We start from the raw sequence: 20,436 nt of genomic DNA, 5'->3' as shown, positions 1-20,436 counted from the left end.
ACCACTCCCATTATTAATAAATGCATGATCTCTCGCAGCGGCTCAGTGTGTGCGTAGATGTGGTTCCTCTTTCATATGCTCACGCGTGTGTGTTTTAGGCCACTGCCGGGGACCCCGCCCTACTCATTCATATTCATCCTCGCATAATGACTAGCCGCGCCTCCGGATAGCGCAGTCAGGATAAGATCAAACATTATATTCAAACAAGAGGCTTTATAATTCATACTGTAACAGCCGCGCTCACTGCTCACTTCCTCGTCTATTTCTCGGTTCCTCTTGCAGTAGATCCCCCCGATTTGAGTTCCTGCATCTAGATATCAGTCCGGCTCATTTACTGTCAGGGTCGCGCGGTCTGCAGCTGGTCCCGATTATGCTCTCATGATCAGAGAACATGAGGCCTTTTGGCAGGTGACTGGCCAACTAATTCTGGTTCGTCCTAATGTGCATTCATTCCTAAAGAGATTTATTTACTAATGTCGTTTACTAGAGGGCACATTCAATGAGTTGATCAATCCTATTTCTCCTTTGGAGACGATGGATGCCTGATCTTATCTCTGCCTTACTTAATGGTGATTGATACTACAAGATCAGAGGTTCAACCTGAACCTCAGATCTTGTAGTATCATCAAAGTTGCTTGAAAACTTAATGACTAAAAATGGCGGTATGTGTACATTGCTAAATGAGTAAAACAAAGGAATTAAGTATCCAACGATTATTTTCGTTAAGGATTGATTTGAGGATTATATTCTCGTCAAATTCACAGCGCCCAGATGTTCAATTAACAATCATATTAGATAAAGAACCTTTGGCATTTCTGTCATCAAAACATTTCCTTAATTAAGGTTGAATTAGTTGACGGACTAAAGTAAAGACTGAAGGAGGGGAGTGGGGGATACCTCTACATACATTATACATTTATTCAAAAAGATCTTTTGTTGAAAACTAACTTTCCCTGTCGCCTTTTCAGGTTTCCATCTCAGCGGCACAGTGACGGACCCCGCCACACCCTCGACCCCGGAGCTCGTTTGCAGCGTCAGCGTCAGCTTCGACCGCTGCAAGATCACGGCGGTAACTTGCACCTGCGGCAACAAAGACATCTTCTACTGCGCCCATGTAGTTGCGCTGTCGCTTTACAGAGTACGGAAGCCCGAGCAGGTCAAACTGCACCTGCCCATCTCGGAAACCCTGTTCCAGATGAGCAGAGACCAGCTGCAGAAGTTCGTCCAGTATCTGATTTCAGTACACCACACCGAAGTGTTGCCTACCGCGCAGAAACTAGCCGACGAGATCCTGTCGCAGAACTCCGAGATCAACCAGGTCCACGGTGAGGAAACGTGTGTGTGTGTGTGTGTGTGACATGTTTGTGATCATGCAGGTGTGTGTGAGTGTGTTTTCCTGCCTCCTACATACAGGCGTGTATTGACTCCCCGATGAGGGTAAAGCGTGGCAGGATCAATGTTACTCATTAGTGAGATCCAGACAGTAAAGGAGAGACTGCGTGCTGCTAATCAACACTATAGACCTGTTATTTACCTCTGAGAGTGGGAGAACGATACAGAAACAGAGACGAAGAGGTTGGCAGAGAGACAAAGAAATGTGCATATCTCTTGTTATCGATACTGTAGTTGCTGCTTATCCTAATAAACAAGGGAGAAGACTGAGGGGCAAACAACACAGGGAGAAAGAAAGCATGAAAAGGTGTGTTTTAATGTCAAACTGGTTCATATCTCGGAAGTAAAGAAGAAGGAAAAGAGGAACGGAAATTCTGGGGGATCTTTTTCCCAGGCATGCTGGGAAAAGGTTTGGGGGAAGTAGTTCAAAAAAGAAGCGAGGTGGAAAGTAGAGATAGAAACTATCTGGGAATGGTGGACAGAAATAAATGAGCAACCCAGAGAATGAGAGAGATCTTCATCACACAAGTGTTGTGACAAAGAGTTTTTTTTAATTTTTTTTTTTTAAAGTTGATAGCCTATTGATTTGTTGCCCTCACGTCAATAATCCTGTAAAACTCAAACGAATCATTTGGGTGAAAGTATCTCAAAGAATTATTCCATCGTCTTTTTTTTTTTCTTTCAGAATTGCGGTCCTTTTTATCATTTATTTGTCATTCTAGGAAACAACATAACAGTAGTTTTGAGGTATTGCAGTAAGAAACTATTGTGGTATAACAAAATTAATGTTGCTGAATTGTTAAAACGGCAGCACAACGTGTCCGCGGTTCACTTTAAATGTTTGAAGGGACGTCACGATATTACTTTCCATGACGAGTAAAGGGTCATTTGTTTAGTTTCGCTCTGGGCTGCTTTGATGAAACAACATCTTGGATGCTATGGGAGGATAGTACTAATGGAGAAAGGCAGACCACATGAGAGTGTGCCGCATTAATGATATTGATGTTAAATTACGATTGCAGCCCATTTGGTTTTGAGAGTCTTGACAAATTGACTGAGAGGCTTTGCTGTTTTTTGTTTTCTAAAATGTATCCCACCTGCATTGCCACAGTGTAGAATTGTGTACTAAATTCTGAAAAACACAAATATGATTTGTGAACGCGGTATGGCATTGCATGGTATTTGCACATCAAAATAAAATATTAAATTCACTATTTCCTGTATTCTCGCTGCTTGCTTTGTCTGACGCTATTCAGTTTACCACCACGTACGATGAAGAAAATCATCATCACTTTTTAAGAGCTGGAATCAAATCAAAAGATGTTTTATCCGATAATTGATTCATTGTTTGAGTGGCCAGTTAAATATCTGTTGACCGACTAATGGATTAGTTGTTATGGTCCTCCTTTGTATATCACTTTGTCCTCAACAGTGGCCGTATATTTGCACGTGTTCTTGTATCGAGCGCCTGAGGACACAAATAAGTTCTCACGGGTGGAAAAAAAAAAGAGTTAAATGCTCTGAAGTGAGGATAACTTCTTCTTCTTCCCCCTTTAAGGGTTACGGGTTAGTCTTTTTGTTCAGGTAAGAGTTAATTATACACGGTTGAAGCTGGACGTAATTATACGCAACCCCTTTTAAGTGAAGTGAATTTGAACATGACTTTTGCATCTGTATAATAGACTGCACACAAGCCTATAATAATGACACATCATTCTCTACCAGGAATACAGTGGTGCAATAGACGTGTATGTTTCTGTGTGTGTGTGCAGGGGCCCCGGACCCCACAGCAGGAGCCAGCGTGGACGATGAGAACTGCTGGCATCTGGATGAGGAGCAGGTCCAGGAGCAGGTCAAGCTCTTCCTGTCGCAGGGAGGGTACCACGGCTCGGGAAAGCAACTCAACCTGCTCTTCAGCAAGGTCAGCATTCATTGACCCGCATACAGAAGAATAACAACACCTACACACACACACACATGCATCACATACCGGCCCGCAGGACACGCCGCTCACCTCCCTCCCTTTAGGTGCTCCCGTCTCCCCCCCTGCATCCTGCTGATAAATATGTTGTCCGTCTCTTTAGTGCACTTCTCTTCTATTCCCTCGTGAAAAGGAGGCCTTCTCTGATCAAAGTAATTCCAGACAAAACAACTTGCATATATTGGCACGTACATTAAAAGGCCGGCTGTCTCTTAGCCAGAGCTAACTGCAGAAGGGAGTGTAACATAAAGAGAGTGAAAGAGTAAAAGCTAGCTCTTTGTACTACTCTGTAGCCGCGATGAAACGATAACATGAGAGATGTCTGTGTATGACAGTGGCAGAGTGAGGCCGGCATTAATGTTCTGCGCTATGTAAAGACTGCAAGCCAAGGCCATTATCGTCCACCCTGCCCGTCTCTCGGCTTCGTGCTCGCTGATGCCCTTTTCAGCTCACACGCCCACCGACGGACACACATGCGCTTGTCCACTCGCACACCCACGTCACACATTGGCACGTACAGCGAGCGGCCCTCAAATGCTAAACGCATACCTACTGCTTATGTGCTCCGGTGTCTTTTTCCTGCTGTGCGATTGCTAAATAAAATGCTGCCACTCCTCTGACCGCGGAGACACGAAACACATACAACTTCTACCAGGAAGTACAGTTCAGAATCACTGTTTTAGTTGTTTTTTTTACTGCTTTTACATTTTTTTTTTTTAGAGCACCCCGAAGTTAAAAGAGTGGCACAGCAGTTTTAAACATTGTTTTCCTTGATTTTATATCCCCAACGCAACCAAAGAGTGGCTGTGTTTTTCCTGCAGCTGGAAGATGCTATCCACCGTAGTTTACAACAAACAAGTCCCTGTTGCGATTAGGACCGCTCAGAAAATCTCCCAGTTCGAGAACGTGAAGAGAAAAGTACGCTGCTGGTTATGCACCTGAGAGGGAGAAAGCAGTCTTCTAATGTGTATGCATATAACCATTCATCCCTGTAAAGACAATTGTTTGCACTAGCTCACCACCCAGGTGGTCCGATATACATTATATACTATGCTATACAAAAAGAAACTAATGTTGAATTGTTAACAAATATCTAGGAAATATCTACTACATTTTGTGTCTCTGTCAATTATTTGGTGTGTCGTCCGACATAGTCGTGTATGTCCCTAAAGTTGTGTGAGCGCTTTCTGTGTTTGTGTGTGTGGGGGTGTGTGTGTGTGGGGGTGTGTTCGCGGGTTTGTACCTAACCGTCATTCCTGTCTCCTCCTTCTCTCCTCCTGCAGGTGAGGGAGATGCTGAAGATGCGTGACTCCAATGGAGCGAGGATGTTAACACTGATCACAGAACAGTTCATGGCCGACCCTCGGCTGGCGCTGTGGAGACAGCAGGGCACCACCATGACCGACAAGTATAGACAGCTCTGGGACGAACTAGGTGAGGGGGGGGAAAACACACACACATGCACACACACACAATGGTTGTCCTACAAATGTGCACACAGACACCTCTTTCCCAGTATGCACAGACACGGACAGATTTAGAAAGTGGGGGATCGAACCCAGACATTGAGACAAAGGCACACACATACGCTCTCATACTTTTTCTTTCCGCCCCCCTTCCCGTGTTTGTTTATTTGTCCTTTGTGTCTAAGACAGCCCACATAGACACACTCAAACACAAACACACTGACAGCCCAGTCTCTCCCTCGCACTGCGAATGCAGCTTTAGCAGCTCAGCAAGAGTGTCTCTGTGAATTACAAGCCGTTTATTGCAGCACATCGCGCCTCATCAAAACCATGAATATTATGACCTCCGTAATGTTTTGAAACACTTCACATTACACATTCAGTTGATGTGACAGAGCGCTGCTCACCACGCCATCGTTTTGGCTTGATATTAGAGTGCAGTCCTTCTGACAGATGTGCTGCACCTACAGCGAAACACTTCCTCGCGGGAAGAAGAAGAAAAAAACCACCCCAACAACGCCCGTCACCGGGACGGCAGTTGTGTTTGTCTCCCGTCTTTGTCGTTTCCCTCTAATGTCTGGGTTGATGTTGCTGCTTCTGCTATAGCTGCTGCTGTTGATGATGATGATGTTCCTTTCCCTCCCTTTGGTCTTGTTCTGCACTTTGTGAGGACAGCGCAGTGATCTCATCTGTTTCAATCCCACGTATTTTTGGAAGTGTGTGTGTGTGTGTGTGTGTGTGTGTGTGTGTACAGTCTCTTTGAAGTCCACACTTCAAACCCTTCTTCCCAAGTCCTTATCACTCCCCCTGATGTGTGGTGAATGCTGCCTCTCGGCGCCGCTCTCCCTCTCCCTCTCCCTCTCCCTCTCCCTCTCCCCCTCTTTTGTCTTTCTCCTCTTTGAGCAGCAGCTACTGCTCTCCACCAGACACAAAGCCAGGCCTCATTCACTTGTCCTCACCCATGTCTCCTCGTCCAAATCATCACCGCTCCCATTTCATTTTCTACTTCCCTTTATTTTCTGCTCTTCCTCTGTTCTTTTGTATTCTTTTTCTCTCTGTGTTCTGTCTCTGTCCTTGTCTTCGTCCTTGCCCCCCAAACTCTGCACACTTGCGTACATCACAACACCCCCCCCCCCCCCACACACACACACACACACACCCCCCCCCCCACACACACACACACACACACACACACACACACACACACACACACACACACACTGTAGAGTGTACATATCTCCAGCAGTCTTGAGTAAAATCCCTGAATGTTCTTGCATCCCCAGAGACATAGCCACTTTTCATATTCTGTTTGTTCCAATTTACTCCAAAATGTTGTGTGTGCAGTCAGCGCTGCCTCGGGACTAGTTAAGTTCTCTGTTTTCACAGACTTTTGTATTCCAGTGCAAGATGGCGGCAGCATACAAAATGTGCACCGAAAGAAAAAGAAACAATGTTATGAATGCTGCACATCTTTGAAAAACTGCCTCCAGCGTTCTGCATGTATTTAGGATATAATATTTTTTTTAAACCTCAAAAAGCACACCTGTCTGCATTGTATGACTTATTGCTGACGTCACTGTCACACACTGGGAAGTAGTGCAGCTGACTAAAGTGTGTGCGTGTTTCCGTTGGTGTGTGTGTCCAGGTGCCCTGTGGATGTGCATCGTACTGAACCCCCACTGCAAAGCGGAGCAGAAGTCCTCATGGCTGCGCCAGCTGCGCAGGTGGAACAGCGTGGACGTCTGCCCCTGGGAGGACGGTAACCACGGCAACGAGCTGCCCAACCTCACCCACTCACTGCCTCAGGGTGCCCATGGCAACCAAGGTCAGAGATTGACAAGTTTTGTATGTCTGTCAACAACATATTTACTTTGTAACGTATCTCAGGGGGAGAGGTGCTGCATCGCTTGTAGCGTCTGTAAACATCAGAAGTGGAACATCGCCGTTCATCACAAACATCCCGCTTGGGATGAACGTATTGGTTTTTCTTTTGCTTCACTAAACCCGATCAACCTGTTGGAGGGGAATTTTTTTCTTCCATGCAGCCCGTTCACTGTCGAAGCTTTCGTGCAGTTGAGCAGAAAACAGCCTCTCTCGAAATGTTGTAACGCCCCAGATGATCAACTACAATGTAATCTTTAAAGTGCCAATCTTGTCATTGATGGGAATGTAATTATGCTAATGTCAAAAAGAACGTATTATGAATGGATGTTAAAATGCTTGGGCTTTCAAGGATAAAAAGCAACAAAACGACCATGCTTGGGCCATCTTCTCACACTTCCTCCTGACTTCTCCTCCTCCTCCCCCTCCTGCTGCAGAGATGCGCCCCCACAGGACTGTGTTCACACGGGCTATTGAGGCCTGTGATCTGCACTGGCAGGACCGACACCTCCAGCACATTATTGCCAGTGACCTCTATGCCAACTACTGTTACCATGACAACCAGGAGGGCTCCCTTTTTGACACGCGCGGCTGGCCCTTGTGGCACGGTGAGTCGATGTGCATGCAGGTGAATGTTGAGCGCACGTGTCGAATGACTCGTTAATGTGCGTGCAGGAGCCAGCAGGAGAATATTTTTGAGTTAAACTTTGTCTCTCTCCCAGAACACGTCCCAACGGCCTGTGCCAGGGTGGACGCCCTGCGCTCGCACGGGTACCCGAGAGAAGCCCTCCGACTGGCCATCGCCGTAGTGAACACATTACGGCGGCAGCAGCAGAGGCAACTGGAGCACTTCCGCCGACACAAGAAAGGTGAAGCTAGTTTAATTGTTTTTATTCAACCAAACATTCTCACTTTTCTTTTTGTGCATACAAACACCACCGTCTAACACTCATCCGTCTAATACATACACTAATACCCTATAATGCAAAAAGGGGAATATAAATATAGAAGACAGTCATCAATTTGTGGAAGATGGAGTAAATAATAGCCAGTAGCAAAGGGAAAAAATGGTGTCACCTCTTTCCGTTCCTTTTTTCATTTACTGTCCTCATCATTCAATTTGATATAGGTCTGGTTATTTTATAGTGTTTCTTTCAATTGTTCTGTTCTGTGAAGGATACTGATACATGATGGTTTTGTCTTTGGTTAACGGTGTCTTTATCTGCTCTGTCTTGTCTCAGAGTTGCTCCATAAAGGCCATACCTCCATCACCAACATGGAGGGCTGGGTGGGACACCCCCTGGATCCCGTCGGTACCCTGTTCAGCACCCTGACAGAGTCGGGACGAGGGGGAGAGGAGGGCTCCAACACCTGCTTAGACCTCTCAGGTGCTGATGACTTCCAGTCACTGGCAGGCTGAATGAAACACATTTACACACGTACTCGAATATTGCCCTGCTTTTATGGCAGCACAATGAACAATACGTTCTGCGCCAACACAGTCGTCTGTGCGTCCTTATTACCACATGCTTGTACTGTATGATTTGTATATGATGTATATGACTTGTGCTGTATAATAACATACTGTACACAAGGGCATCCTTAACCGATCCACGGAAAGCAATACTTAAAGGATCGCGTTATACCAAATGAGCGGGGCTATCATCCTGAACGAGTACATGAACATTTGTATATTTACACACAGATGTTTATCAAATTTAAATTTTTCAACGTGCTGTATATTATTCACAGGGATTTATTTTTCAAATGCAAGATTTATACTCACATCCCTGTTGACTACAGTTGAGTATTTTTTAGTCTTATGTAGCTGCATAATAAGACGTATTTTTCAGGTCTTTTATATCTTTCTACTTGCATTACAATGCAAATGAAAGCATAGTTTAAGTGCACATTCACCTTTTAGTCTCTTTTTCTTATCATGCCGTCTCTTATGTATTTATATTTTTTTATTCTCCTCTCCTACGCTCCACAATCACTCTGTCCTTCGTTGTCTCCCCGACTCACAGAAATAGCCCTCTCCTCTGAGGTAGAGAATTGAACAGAGGAATGCTCTTGAGGCATTGGTCTTTATTTTGGATGGTCGCTGGGTTCAAACCTCTGCTATGTGACTGACACAGTGGTTTTCCATATGGGACAGACTCAGCCAGTGTCCAAAACCTCAGAGAATAACGCAGACATTTACGGGCACTTTATGCCGACCCTGTTTTCAGCTAAAAGACTTTCCTCTCTCTTCTCCACAGACTGCTCAAGTGTCGTAAGCCGAGCAGAGCTCCAGCGAATGCCCGTGCAGCGATTGTTGGGGGACGGCGAATCATACGTGGCGCTGGCGGTGGAGACGGCTCTGATGGGCTTGGGCCAGCAGCGGGTGATGCCTGACGGGCTGTATGCTCAAGAGAAGGTGTGTCGCAATGAAGAGCAGCTATTGGCCAAGCTGCAGGAAGTGGAGCTGGACGACTCACTGGTCAAAATCTTCCGTAAACAGGCCGTCTTTCTGCTTGAGGGTGAGGGATCTAACAGATGATATTGCACCCTTACTGTCCCTTTTATTTCATTTACATCTCTCAGCAGTCTCCGCACATACAGACACACATAGACACCACTCCTCTGTCTTTCTTTTCTCTCCCTCCCACACGCTGGGGTCGACACATTCTTGCTAAAACAGGAAAAAACACATTGGACTCTGTCTCACTATTTATTATCCTTTCATTTTGTGGTGCAAATAGAGGCTGAGCTGCCCTGGGCCAGACCAAAATGAGCTCTTTACACAGTAACACCAGGGGTATTGTGTCAGCACACACATGCGTGCACACACAGCAGTGTGTACATTTACAGGACTGGGGTGAGGTTTGGTTATGGGAATGGGAGGAGGAGGAGGAGGAGGAGGAGGAGGAGGAGGACTCCAGACCCAACCCCAGCCCTGTAAATGTACACACTGCTGTGTGTGTACATTTACAGGACTGGGGTGAGGTTTGGTTATGGGAAAGGGAGGAGGAGGAGGAGGAGGAGGAGGAGGAGGAGGAGGACTCCAAACCCAAACCCCAGCCCTGCCTCAGCCCCGGCGTGACCACCCACCTCTGGCTCCGTCGCTAATAGAGCACCAGGCTCTGAGGCCTCTGCGGGCCCCTGGAGGCTGCAGCCGCACCACTGTGTGATGTGGTCTGTGGCTTAGGAGCCTGTTGGGGTTTAAAATAACCCACCAGAGACGAGTAGAAGTGCAGGAAGAGATGGGGGGGGAGACGCAGTCAGCACACACAGGACCATATGGTTTTTTTGACGTCACAGTTTGTCTTAAAGCCGCTTCCTGGCTGCGAGGGATAAGTGACTTCTCGGTGTGCGATGGAAAAAACACAACTCGATACACGACAACGTAAATATTCACTTGTCCTCTGTCTGTTTTACTGTATACCTTAAACCTTAATACTACAGCACAAAATGAATTGACCTGAGGAGAATTTCTTCCACCTCTTTTGTTCACAACCCCCCTCCTTTGTGTCTTTTCTTTCGTTTTGGAGCAGCTGGTCCGTACTCTGGCCTTGGCGAGATCGTCCACAGAGAGAGTGTTCCCATGCACACCTTCGCTCGCTATCTCTTCACCTCTCTCCTACCTCATGACGCTGAACTGGCGTACAAAATTGCACTGAGAGCCATGCGGTAAGTCCTAAGTGTGTGTGTGTGTGTGTGTGGGTGTGTGTGCTTGGGTGTGTGCTTGTGTGTGTGTGTGATGCAGTCGTCGTCTCATATCATTTTACATCACATTTTATTGATTTTTTTATGTGATGATTTAAATGCTGATCTTCAGGTTTTGGGCTTGACTACGGAACACTCTTAAACTTGTAAAGCAAAGACTAAAATCAGAAATTGAATGTAATCATCTGACTTTTAACCACCTGAAACTGGAGGATCACATTCAGATTTGTCCAGATTCCAACTCTGAAACTTATTATTACATATTGTGACTAAAGTAACTAGCTTAAAAAAAGAAATCGTGGTTATTATCAGAAAATACAGACCAATTTGGTCTTTGTCTTTACACGTGTTTAGTTGGGGGTCTGCCCCGTTTGTGGGTCTGCATTTTCCATGTGATCTCTCGATATTAAGCTGTTTGTATTCATCTGTGGACAATGTGTACATGTGTATGCGTGTTAATCAGTCTGCGCTGCTGTGTTTTGATGTTGTGACTAGTGGGAGCTGGATCAGTGAATATTAATTACATTAATGAGAGTGTAATTAGTGTGGCTGTAATGAGGAGGACACACACACACACACACACACACAGGGCCAACAGGGAGAGGGCAGTGTGGGAAAGATGTTTGTTGTGTTTCTACAAAGCTTCTCAGAGTCCATCGGTGAGAAACTGGCAAATGATTAGTGAATGAATGATAAGTGCGGGGGTTTTTTCTGGCTCGTACCATTGTGTGTCACAAATGTGGAACAAAGGCACCACAAACACATAATTCACACTTTCTGCCACTTAACCAGTTAGGAGGCGTCAGGAGTTGAAATAATCCCAAACAACACGGTTGTTGTGTGGTTTCAAGGTTGCGCGTCCAACCGCTCGGTGTCCCCCCCCCCCCTCTTTGCCTCTCAACCCGAGTCCCAAACCGCTTTTCCCTGAGTCAGCCATTCCCCTCACTGCCTCGCTAACACACTTCACCTTCCCCGTTTCCTACCCTCGTCTCCTCCATCCTCACTCCTGTGGTGTGAAACCGGCGATTTAGAATAATATGGCCACTTATGGGTGCTCCTGGGAGCCAGGGGTTTCTACTCAGCACATAATGAATGTGTGTAATGTAGCGTAGTGTAATATGATAGCATATACCTCCCCGCTCCCACGGGACGGCGGACAGTTAAATATAGAGGAGGAGGTAAAGGAACCAGGGCTATTTTAATGGACCCATTATAACACTATCATTGATACAAGGAGAGCGAGAGAAAGTCTCCCTCGCTCATTTACACACACACACACACACACACACTCTATTTGTCATCTCTTTCGCAGTTGCTTTCAACCCAGCTTTTCTTTTTTTTACTTCTTTTTTTAATGCGAGGAAGTCTGACCGCCTCTATACACAAATGCATATCCAGTATTTTGAAGTGTGTGTGTGTGTGTGTTTGTGCACGTAGTTAATTAAAGCGTGTGAGAGCAGCATATGCTGTGAGATGGCTTGGTGTGAGTGGCCAACACAAAAAGAGAGGAGCTGCCTACTGGTTCACACTCTGCCCAGAAGCAGCTTTTTTTAATGTTAGGCCAACCTGTGTAGCTCTACACAGTCTGATACCCCCCTGAATGTACAATACTTCTTGAATATTTTCAGCACTTCAAGAGTTCAAATTTAGATGCAGGGAGTCCGTAGTTGTTCAAATATGGCCTCAAGTGGTGAATGCCATATTCTAATTATTTCCCAAAGTTAAAGTAGCCATACCACCCAGAAAAAAATACCCCATTACAAATATAAGTCCTGCATTCAAATGTTCAATCAATATCATATCTGAACTGACGCTTAACATGTAAACAGCATCTGGTTGAGGTGAAGCTAAATGCAACACATATTCTTGCTCTATATATAGAACCCTTATCTGAAAAGTAAATAGATGAAATGGTTAAAACAAATCTACTATAGTTTCTCTCTGAAATGGAGTAGAGTTCTATAAAATGCAGTTGTAGCAAAAAGTAGAAACACTCGAGCACCTCAAGTGTCTCAAATGTTTCCCTAAGTACTGAACTTGGATACATACTGTGATGATAATGACACTAGTGATACTACTATGTCGAAAAAAAAATGCTTCTCCCAAAGCAGACGTCATCTCGAGCCTTCGAGGCACTTGTGAAGGGTGAACCGAAATGAGGGGCTACGTTTTGGGTCACGCGGGACTTGATCCCTGCTGTCAGGCCTTATGGAAGGTGTTTCAACTTTGGGTTTGTGTAAAGAGTGGAGGTCTTCCAGCGGATGTCACACTTCGCTGATAGATGGGGGCTGGATGGATTGTAGAAATGAAGCGTGTTTACATTCAGAGGGGGAAAGGAGCGTGAGGTAGAGAGGTCAGTAGTCGTGGTGATGCTGACCAGAGCTCCCCGAGGGCCTCAGGATTTAGGTTCAAATCTGGCTCGGCTGCTTTTTATCAACGTCTTCTTTCTTCCTCCCTTTACTTCCACGGTCCCCCTTCAGACTCCCTCTACATCGTCACCTTTTGAATATTTCTGACATCAGAGCTGCCCTCGATTTCCTCTTCCAGCTCACTGTTAGTGTTTTATATAGCCTTGATAATACCCAGGCATGGCAGTGCTGTGAAGAAGTTTAATTTAATGTTTTAAGCACACTTGTCATTGAGTTTTGCAGTAGTTTACAAGTTTCCTCAATGGCAATGCACCCATAGCACAACGCACTGTACTTGTGCTTAGATTGAATGCTTCAGAGCGATCCATTAGGATTTCTTTTATTTATATATATTCTCATGGAACAATAGCCCAGTATGGATTTTCTTCCCCAACATTTAGAGGAGGTTATTTTTCAGCAACCCAGGCCTCTCAAGCTCCGATCCAATGGAGGCCTCTGGCTCTCTGGTGAAAACCAAACAAAGACAGGAATGTTGATGAGGCCTCCATCTTTACCCAGTGAACTTTTTTTTTTTTTTTTTTTTTTTTTTGCTTTGCTACACACCAGGAATCTTCCAGAAGGCCCTAGTGTGGTGGAAGCTTTTAGCAGCTCTTTAGATGTGTGTGGAATGAACCCGGCTGTTGCCACGGTACCCAAAACCCTCCGTTTTACACCAAGTGTCAGTGTTTACACTCACGCGCATCTCAACCTGGTTGTTGTTACCTTCCCTCTCTCTTTTTTTTCTGAGCAACATGCCCTGCTTGTGCCCTCTCGGGCAAAAAGCGAGTGAAGAAGAGGATGTTTTCGCACTTGCCTTCACTCGGGTGGCAACAATATCACATGCACTTTGCTCTGAAATTGAAACTGGCATTTAGCATCACATTGCTTTTACCGGGCTGCTTTGATGTGTTTTCAAAAAGGGCGTGTGTGTGTGTGTCTGTTTGAGCCTATCTGCGCGCGCGCGCGTGTGTGTGTGTGTGTGTGGGGGTCTGTGTGCTGGCACTCTTCATTCATGTGTGTCGGTATTTGTTTGATGTGTGTCCAGCCTTACAGGGCTGGAAGGTGAATTCCTTAATTTCCCCATGGACTCAATTAGCTTTGTGATTGGCTGAGAGAAGGCCAGGTTGCGCTGTCTTCTGAAGGAAAGAAGACCTTTGAAACTGAGGTGGGAGTGGAGGGAAGAGAAGTGAAGCAGAATAGGAGATGAGCCGGCCACAGTGGTAATGGTGGTGGTGCTGGCGAAGACTTGGCCCAGTCAGTATTATTATAATGAGAGACGGAGAGAGAGAGAGACTAGTGGAGCTCCTTCATCCACTAGCAGGTGTTGCACGGCCCTGACTTCATTATGACCAATTAGAGTGAAGAAAATACTAATTATACCTTGGTTTCTAGGCGATTAGATAGTAGGCTTGGGAGTAAATTGCAGGAATAAGCGAACTCTAATCCCCCTGTGATCACTAAAGCCATTTTCATTTTGAAGTCACTTTCAGACCATCATAATGAAGTCTGTACAGTATTTCTGTCTGTCTGATTTCAGAGGGATTTTGATGATTCGGTGGACCTTTGGTGTCTCTCTGATTAATATTCACTCTATTTCTCTGCCACACTGTCTTTCTTGTTGCCAACGCTATACTTTTTAATGCTCTGTTGAATGCACATGTAAAAATGAGCCTTACGTGGATCTAATTGTCTCTCTCTCTCTCTCCGTCAGGTTGCCGGTGTTGGAGTCGACGGCCTCGTCCGGTGACCTATCGCGACCCCACCACATCGTGTCAGTGGTGCCCAACCGCTACCCGCGCTGGTTCACCCTGAGCCACATAGAGTCTCAGCAGTGTGAGCTGGCCTCCACCATGCTCACTGCTGCCAAAGGTGCGGAGATATTCGCACACACACAAACGGGAACAAACTCACTGAAGTTAGGGAAGGCTCTCGGATAGCATTAGCAACCGTCTGAACAGCTCCTTCTGTTCGAATCCCTTCTAGGTGACAGTCGCAGGCTGGAGACAGTCCTGGAGTCCATCCAGAAAAACATTCACTCCTCGTCTCACATCTTCAAACTGGCACAAGATGCTTTCAAGATCGCCACTCTGATGGACAGCCTGCCTGACATCACGCTTCTCAAAGTCTCTCTGGAGCTGGGACTGCAGGTACGGGAACACGCCCACGCTGTTTGTCAAAACGATGGCAGCTGTACATTCATTGGCACCTTTTTTAGGAGGCTGTTACGTCATATTGTATGAAATTGTAATGTGTACAGCGGGCCGTGTTCATTTTAAAGTTGAGCAGAATGACCATTTGAGTCTGGAGACAAAGGATAACCCAACAAACTTCCATGGCATCCCATAGTTATGTATGTGTGTTAGTGATATGTTACTCAAACCAGGTCCCTACCAGGTTGTCGCTCTTAGAAACAGCTCATTTTGATTTTCTAGAAAATTATAGTTTTTTTTTAATCCTTTTTTATATATAAGTTTACAGCTTTTGAGGATGAGATCTGTTGGGATCATGGAAGGACTTTATTCTGGTGTTAATGAAATTGTAAAAGGTTGTGGGTTGGCGTTATCGTCTTGAAATGTGGGAACATCATAAGGGAACTGTATCTGCACCACAGGGTGCAGTTGTTCCTGTTATATAATGCTATGCTTCCTTATTCGAAACATGCAGCGCGATCACCAGGCTCCCATGAGATGTCCACCATATACCATTACAGATACAGCTCTGTGTGCCCTTTAGCTAGAGTGTTGGAAAAAGGGTTCAAGTCATTCTTTATTTTGATTGTGCACTTTGTAAAGAGTGGTTGTTGTTGTTGTTATTGTTGTTTGGATTGTATGCAGAAAATCCTTGACGTCTGTTAAGCAAGCCTGTAGTGCTGTAGGAAGCTGCCAAGCTGCTCTGTATTCCGTATAATATATGTATTTACTTCGATGGTTTGCCATCCTCAAAGCTGCTGTGTCCCTCCGCCAGTTAAGAGATACGAATGGGAAGTGAAACAGGAAGAAGGTTTGAGTAACTCTGACGACAAGTCAACCACGGAAAGACCGAGTCCCTGTTTCATAATTGTTGAAAATATAACACAATTTGTGCCCAGCCATACTGTAGATGTTTAAAGTTTAAAGTATTTCCTCTCCAGCTCACCTGTCAGTCCTCCTTTCTTTTCCATCTTCCTCAGGTGATGAGAATAACCCTGTCCACGTTGAACTGGAGGAGGAGAGAGATGGTGCGCTGGTTAGTCACATGTGCCACTGAAGTGGGTAAGTGTGCCTGGCTACTAGTACGTGTCTATTTTCATTCAAGACGCGCTTGGTCTAATCACTCCGTCTCCCAATCTTCTCCTCACTCTGTCCCGTTTGTGTCTGCCAGGTGTGTACGCACTGGACAGCATCATGCAGAGCTGGTTCACCCTCTTCACCCCCACAGAAGCCACCAGTATCGTGGCCACCACTGTCATGTCCAACAGCACCATCGTCCGCCTCCACCTGGACTGCCACCAGCAGGAGAACCTGGCTTCATCCGCCCGCACCCTCGCCCTGCAATGTGCCATGAAGGACCCCCAGAACTGCGCCCTCTCTGCTCTTACACTCTGTGAAAAGGACCACATTGCCTTCGAGACAGCCTACCAGATTGTACTGGACGCGGCGGCGACGGGGATGAGCTACACGCAGCTGTTCACTATCGCGCGCTACATGGAGCACCGCGGTTACCCGATGCGGGCGTACAAGCTGGCGACGCTAGCCATGGCTCACCTGAACCTCAGTTACAACCAGGACACGCACCCGGCCATCAACGACGTGCTCTGGGCCTGCGCGCTCAGCCACTCGCTGGGGAAGAACGAGCTAGCCGCCGTCATCCCCCTGGTGGTCAAGAGCGTGAAGTGCGCCACCGTACTTTCGGACATTTTGCGGCGGTGCACGCTGACCACGCCGGGCATGGTGTCGGCGCTGCACAGTCGCAGGAACTCTGGGAAGCTAATGTCCCTGGACAAGGCGCCGCTCAGGCAGCTGCTGGACGCAACCATCGGGGCATACATCAACACCACACACTCGCGGCTCACACACATCAGCCCGCGCCACTACAGCGAGTTCATAGAGTTCCTGGGCAAGGCCCGGGAGACATTCATGATGGCTCACGACGGACACATTCAGTTCACCCAGTTCATAGACAACCTGAAACAGATCTACAAGGGCAAAAAGAAACTAATGATGCTGGTGAGGGAGAGGTTTGGCTGAGGGTGAGGCTGGGGGGTCGCCGAAAGCCCCCCTCTTCACTCTAGTACTTTTCTATTAACTTGAGTCTGCCTTTTGAACTTCTTTTGGACATATAAATAGACAAGTAAAACGAGGGATGTGACTTGTAGAATGAAGCAAAATGAGAAAGGAAAAGATGACAAAAAAATCAACAGAGCCACAAGCGGTATTATTGTTCTTGCTGTTGTTATTGTTATAAACATTATTACTATTATTATTATTAATAATATTATTACTACTATGTGTACAGAAGTGTTTTTATTTTTCAGAAGAGAGGAAATTTGTCACGTTGTGAATGTTGTGTGTATTTCTCTACATGTGTGCGAGAGGAAAATGAAAAGTGAAATGGCTTTTTAAAAATGTTTGGTTCTTTTTATTTTTTATGATTTAAAGCATCTTTTTATTTTTGTTCTCCCTTTTCCAGTGTATATTGAGTTATATGTTGTCAAGTGGCTGAAGCCCTTTTACAATAGCGCTCATGAAAAAACATAAAAAAGAAGAAGAAGAAGAGTAAGAAGAGGAAGAGGAAGAAGAAGAAGAAGAAGAAGAAACAAAAAAACTACGTCTCGGCATCCTCAAAGAGAAACTAAGGCTTTAAACCACACAGAGCACCTCCCTCTGTCCAGGCCCTCACCGGTGGGCGCGGGGCAGCACTGCACAGCTTAGCTCGGCTCAGCTCGGCACAGCTTGGGTTAGCACTGACAGAAAGCCGCCATCAGCATTTCTTTAGACACAGCAGTAGCAGCAGCAGCAGCAGCACTTGAGCAGCCATTAGTTTTCTCTGGGTCCCAGGCACTAGCTCCATTACACACAACAATGCTCTTAGCAAACTTGTGTTGTTGTTATTGTTGTTATCCTCCCCACCTCCAGTACCTGTTTTAGACAGAGGGCAGTACGCAGGCGCGACAGCGATGGCACGTTACACAAAGATAATGAGTCGTATTGTTCCATTCATGAAACGTAGTACAGCTGTGATTCTTAACTAAAGTAGATACCCAGAGGGAGACGACTACCTCATGACACGGTATTGAACCTGCTCCCTTTTTTTTATTTTATTTTATTTTTTTTCTCCTTTTCTTGCTATCGTGATATGCACCATCTACTGTATGATAGCTGACCGGTTTCATGAAACAGAAGAGTCACTCGTGAGACCAAGGTCACGAGGACACGTCAGATTCCCGCCAAGTGTTTGTGAGCTTGGCACTGCTGTACATCACTGCCCCGGCATCGGTACTTACATCCCCCAAAAATCTGCTCTAACAGACCTTGAAAAGTGTGTCAGTGTGTCAGTCCCCTCTCATCTCCAACAGCCACCATTGTACGGTATTTTTCAGACCAGGCTAGTGTCATTTCCCTCTGTGCATGTGAATCATAGAAATTAGACTCTCTACTGTTAAAGTTCATTGTGTGGAACCTTCAGTAATTGTCAACCAGAACGTTCTCAGGGATTTCTCTACACAGGAAAAAGGCGGAACAAATGATCGACTGACTACAGGAAAAAAAAAGACAAAAACGTGACACGACATGAGCGAGCATTTATTGTACTCTGTATATATGCCATAGTATATGTCTGAATATGGAGGATCTGAAAGTATATGTTAACTAATTTATACAGAGTATTCTATGTAATGTGAAATACTTGAAGCCGCTGTAGTTTGCTCTCTCTCTCTCTCTCTCTCTCTCTCTCTCTCTCTCTCTCTCTCCTTCTCTCTTGTCTTTTCTTTTCTTTTTTTCTTTTTTTTTTGGTCTTTGGTTGAAAACAGAACATATCAGAAGGACTAGACTGACCTTGCTTTTTGGACTCACAAAGCCTCACGTGTTCATACTTGAGACGCTGGATCCCGTCATGAAATGCCGGTTGAGTCAGATTGGTGACGGCGGAGAAAGACATTGTTGTTCATTCCTGCTGACTAAAGCATAGAAAGAGGGTGGAGGTAGACTACTTCAGGCCGTTGGTCGATACATGTATGAAAACACAATACAGGACTTGATTATGCATGTAAGCTGTTGCACTAGCCTAGTTTTCCATAGGATCCTATGGGGAAAAACTGTAATGTGCTTTATACAGGACCTAATTGGAGATGAATCTGGTTAAAAATCATGTATCATGTGTCCAGCCTTACATGCATTTAAGGCCATCTCTTGGCTGACGTCTGTCTCATGTTGCTTTAATATAACCCTTGTCACAGTTACTGGTGTAACTCAACAAGACTCATATTGATAATTATGCACAGGTTCTATCTAGCTAAGATTAAAGAAACAAGTCTCCTCAGATCTCCCTTTCATTCACCGCAGCATTTCCAGTGTCTCCTCTGCAATGTTCAGCTGTCCTATCATTACTTGCCTTTTTTTTTTACCTTCTTTTTTATGTCTAATTTTTTCTCCTTTTTTTTTTTTTTTCTTTTCTTCTGTGCATCTCTTTTCTATCTTGTGTTCATTAAAGATAAAAGCAGCCTTTTCTCTTGCCTTGTCTTAACGCTTTAAAGTAACCAAACAGGAGATCTATCTAACAACCAAACGCGTTCTAAGAGGTGAGAGACGACCCACCTTGGTCCCAGCTTTAGTGTCCTTAATTAGTAAGCGAATGGCTGTGTAACTCATGCTTTAACAAAGCAATTCCTCACGTGTGTTTGGTGAAAAAATACATTGTCCAGTGTCTCTTGTTCTCTTCAGAAACAACTTCCTCTGAGTCTTTCTAGCTGTTTTTTTTTCTTCTTTTTTTTTTTTCCGTTTGTTTGTGTAGGAATCTTTTGCTCTCCCATTTTATTTATTACAATGACCCATGTATACATGCTTATGAAATTAAGATTTGATACACCGATATCAATTTATTTATGTAACTAAATCACTGTTTTATAATCTTGTTAATGAGTCAATAATTGATTATTTTTTTTGATTTTTTTTTTGTTTTAATAAAAGTTAGTTTTTTGAAATGTATATTTACTTCCCGCTGCTTTTTGTTTTGCATCCTAAACCAGTTTTTTTTGTAAAAACTTTTTGGTGCAGGTGCACTTTTGTCTCAGATAATGTGTTGTGGATTGTTACGGGAAGCGGCCTGTGAGCTTGTAGGCGAGAGCGTTGGCCGGTGTATCGGCGTCAGGGCCGTTCAGATCTCCATCAAACAGCGGTGTCAGAAAAAAACCCAGAGAGGGATCACTCTCACTGGCAGCAGCTTTCATGCTGTCATCTATGGCGAGTTGACGAGGAATATGAAATGAATCAATTGATATTCCCATGGTCTTTGTAGCTTCTGTCAGGCAGCCAGGCTCAGCCAACCACAATAACCTGTTTACATGCATCGAACACTGACAGTGGTGCACCAGGATGACTAAATCACTGTATGTAGTTTGTCAGGT

The 20,436-nt window shown here is 45.2% G+C and overlaps 1 protein-coding gene across 1 annotated transcript in view; it reads left to right on the top strand.

Annotated features, from left to right (window-relative positions):
- The window catches only part of LOC117736598 (zinc finger SWIM domain-containing protein 6-like), a 43,551-nt gene extending 23,633 nt beyond the window's left edge, over positions 1-19,918 (top strand). Inside the window, exons 2-14 of the mRNA XM_034542038.1 lie at positions 969-1,325; positions 3,165-3,313; positions 4,657-4,807; positions 6,485-6,664; positions 7,158-7,328; positions 7,443-7,589; positions 7,962-8,108; positions 8,982-9,242; positions 10,257-10,392; positions 14,548-14,705; positions 14,820-14,983; positions 16,006-16,087; positions 16,197-19,918. Of these exons, the coding sequence (XP_034397929.1) occupies positions 969-1,325; positions 3,165-3,313; positions 4,657-4,807; positions 6,485-6,664; positions 7,158-7,328; positions 7,443-7,589; positions 7,962-8,108; positions 8,982-9,242; positions 10,257-10,392; positions 14,548-14,705; positions 14,820-14,983; positions 16,006-16,087; positions 16,197-17,062 (2,969 nt within the window). The 3' untranslated portion in view covers positions 17,063-19,918. The remainder of the gene's footprint in view (positions 1-968; positions 1,326-3,164; positions 3,314-4,656; positions 4,808-6,484; positions 6,665-7,157; positions 7,329-7,442; positions 7,590-7,961; positions 8,109-8,981; positions 9,243-10,256; positions 10,393-14,547; positions 14,706-14,819; positions 14,984-16,005; positions 16,088-16,196) is intronic.
- The last annotated feature ends 518 nt before the right edge of the window (positions 19,919-20,436 follow it).

This window comes from Cyclopterus lumpus, chromosome 9, assembly GCF_009769545.1.
Source record: "Cyclopterus lumpus isolate fCycLum1 chromosome 9, fCycLum1.pri, whole genome shotgun sequence".
Lineage (NCBI taxonomy): Eukaryota > Metazoa > Chordata > Actinopteri > Perciformes > Cyclopteridae > Cyclopterus > Cyclopterus lumpus.
The sequence above is the reverse complement of the archived record's forward strand: the minus strand, read 5'-3'. Positions and strand labels throughout refer to the sequence as shown.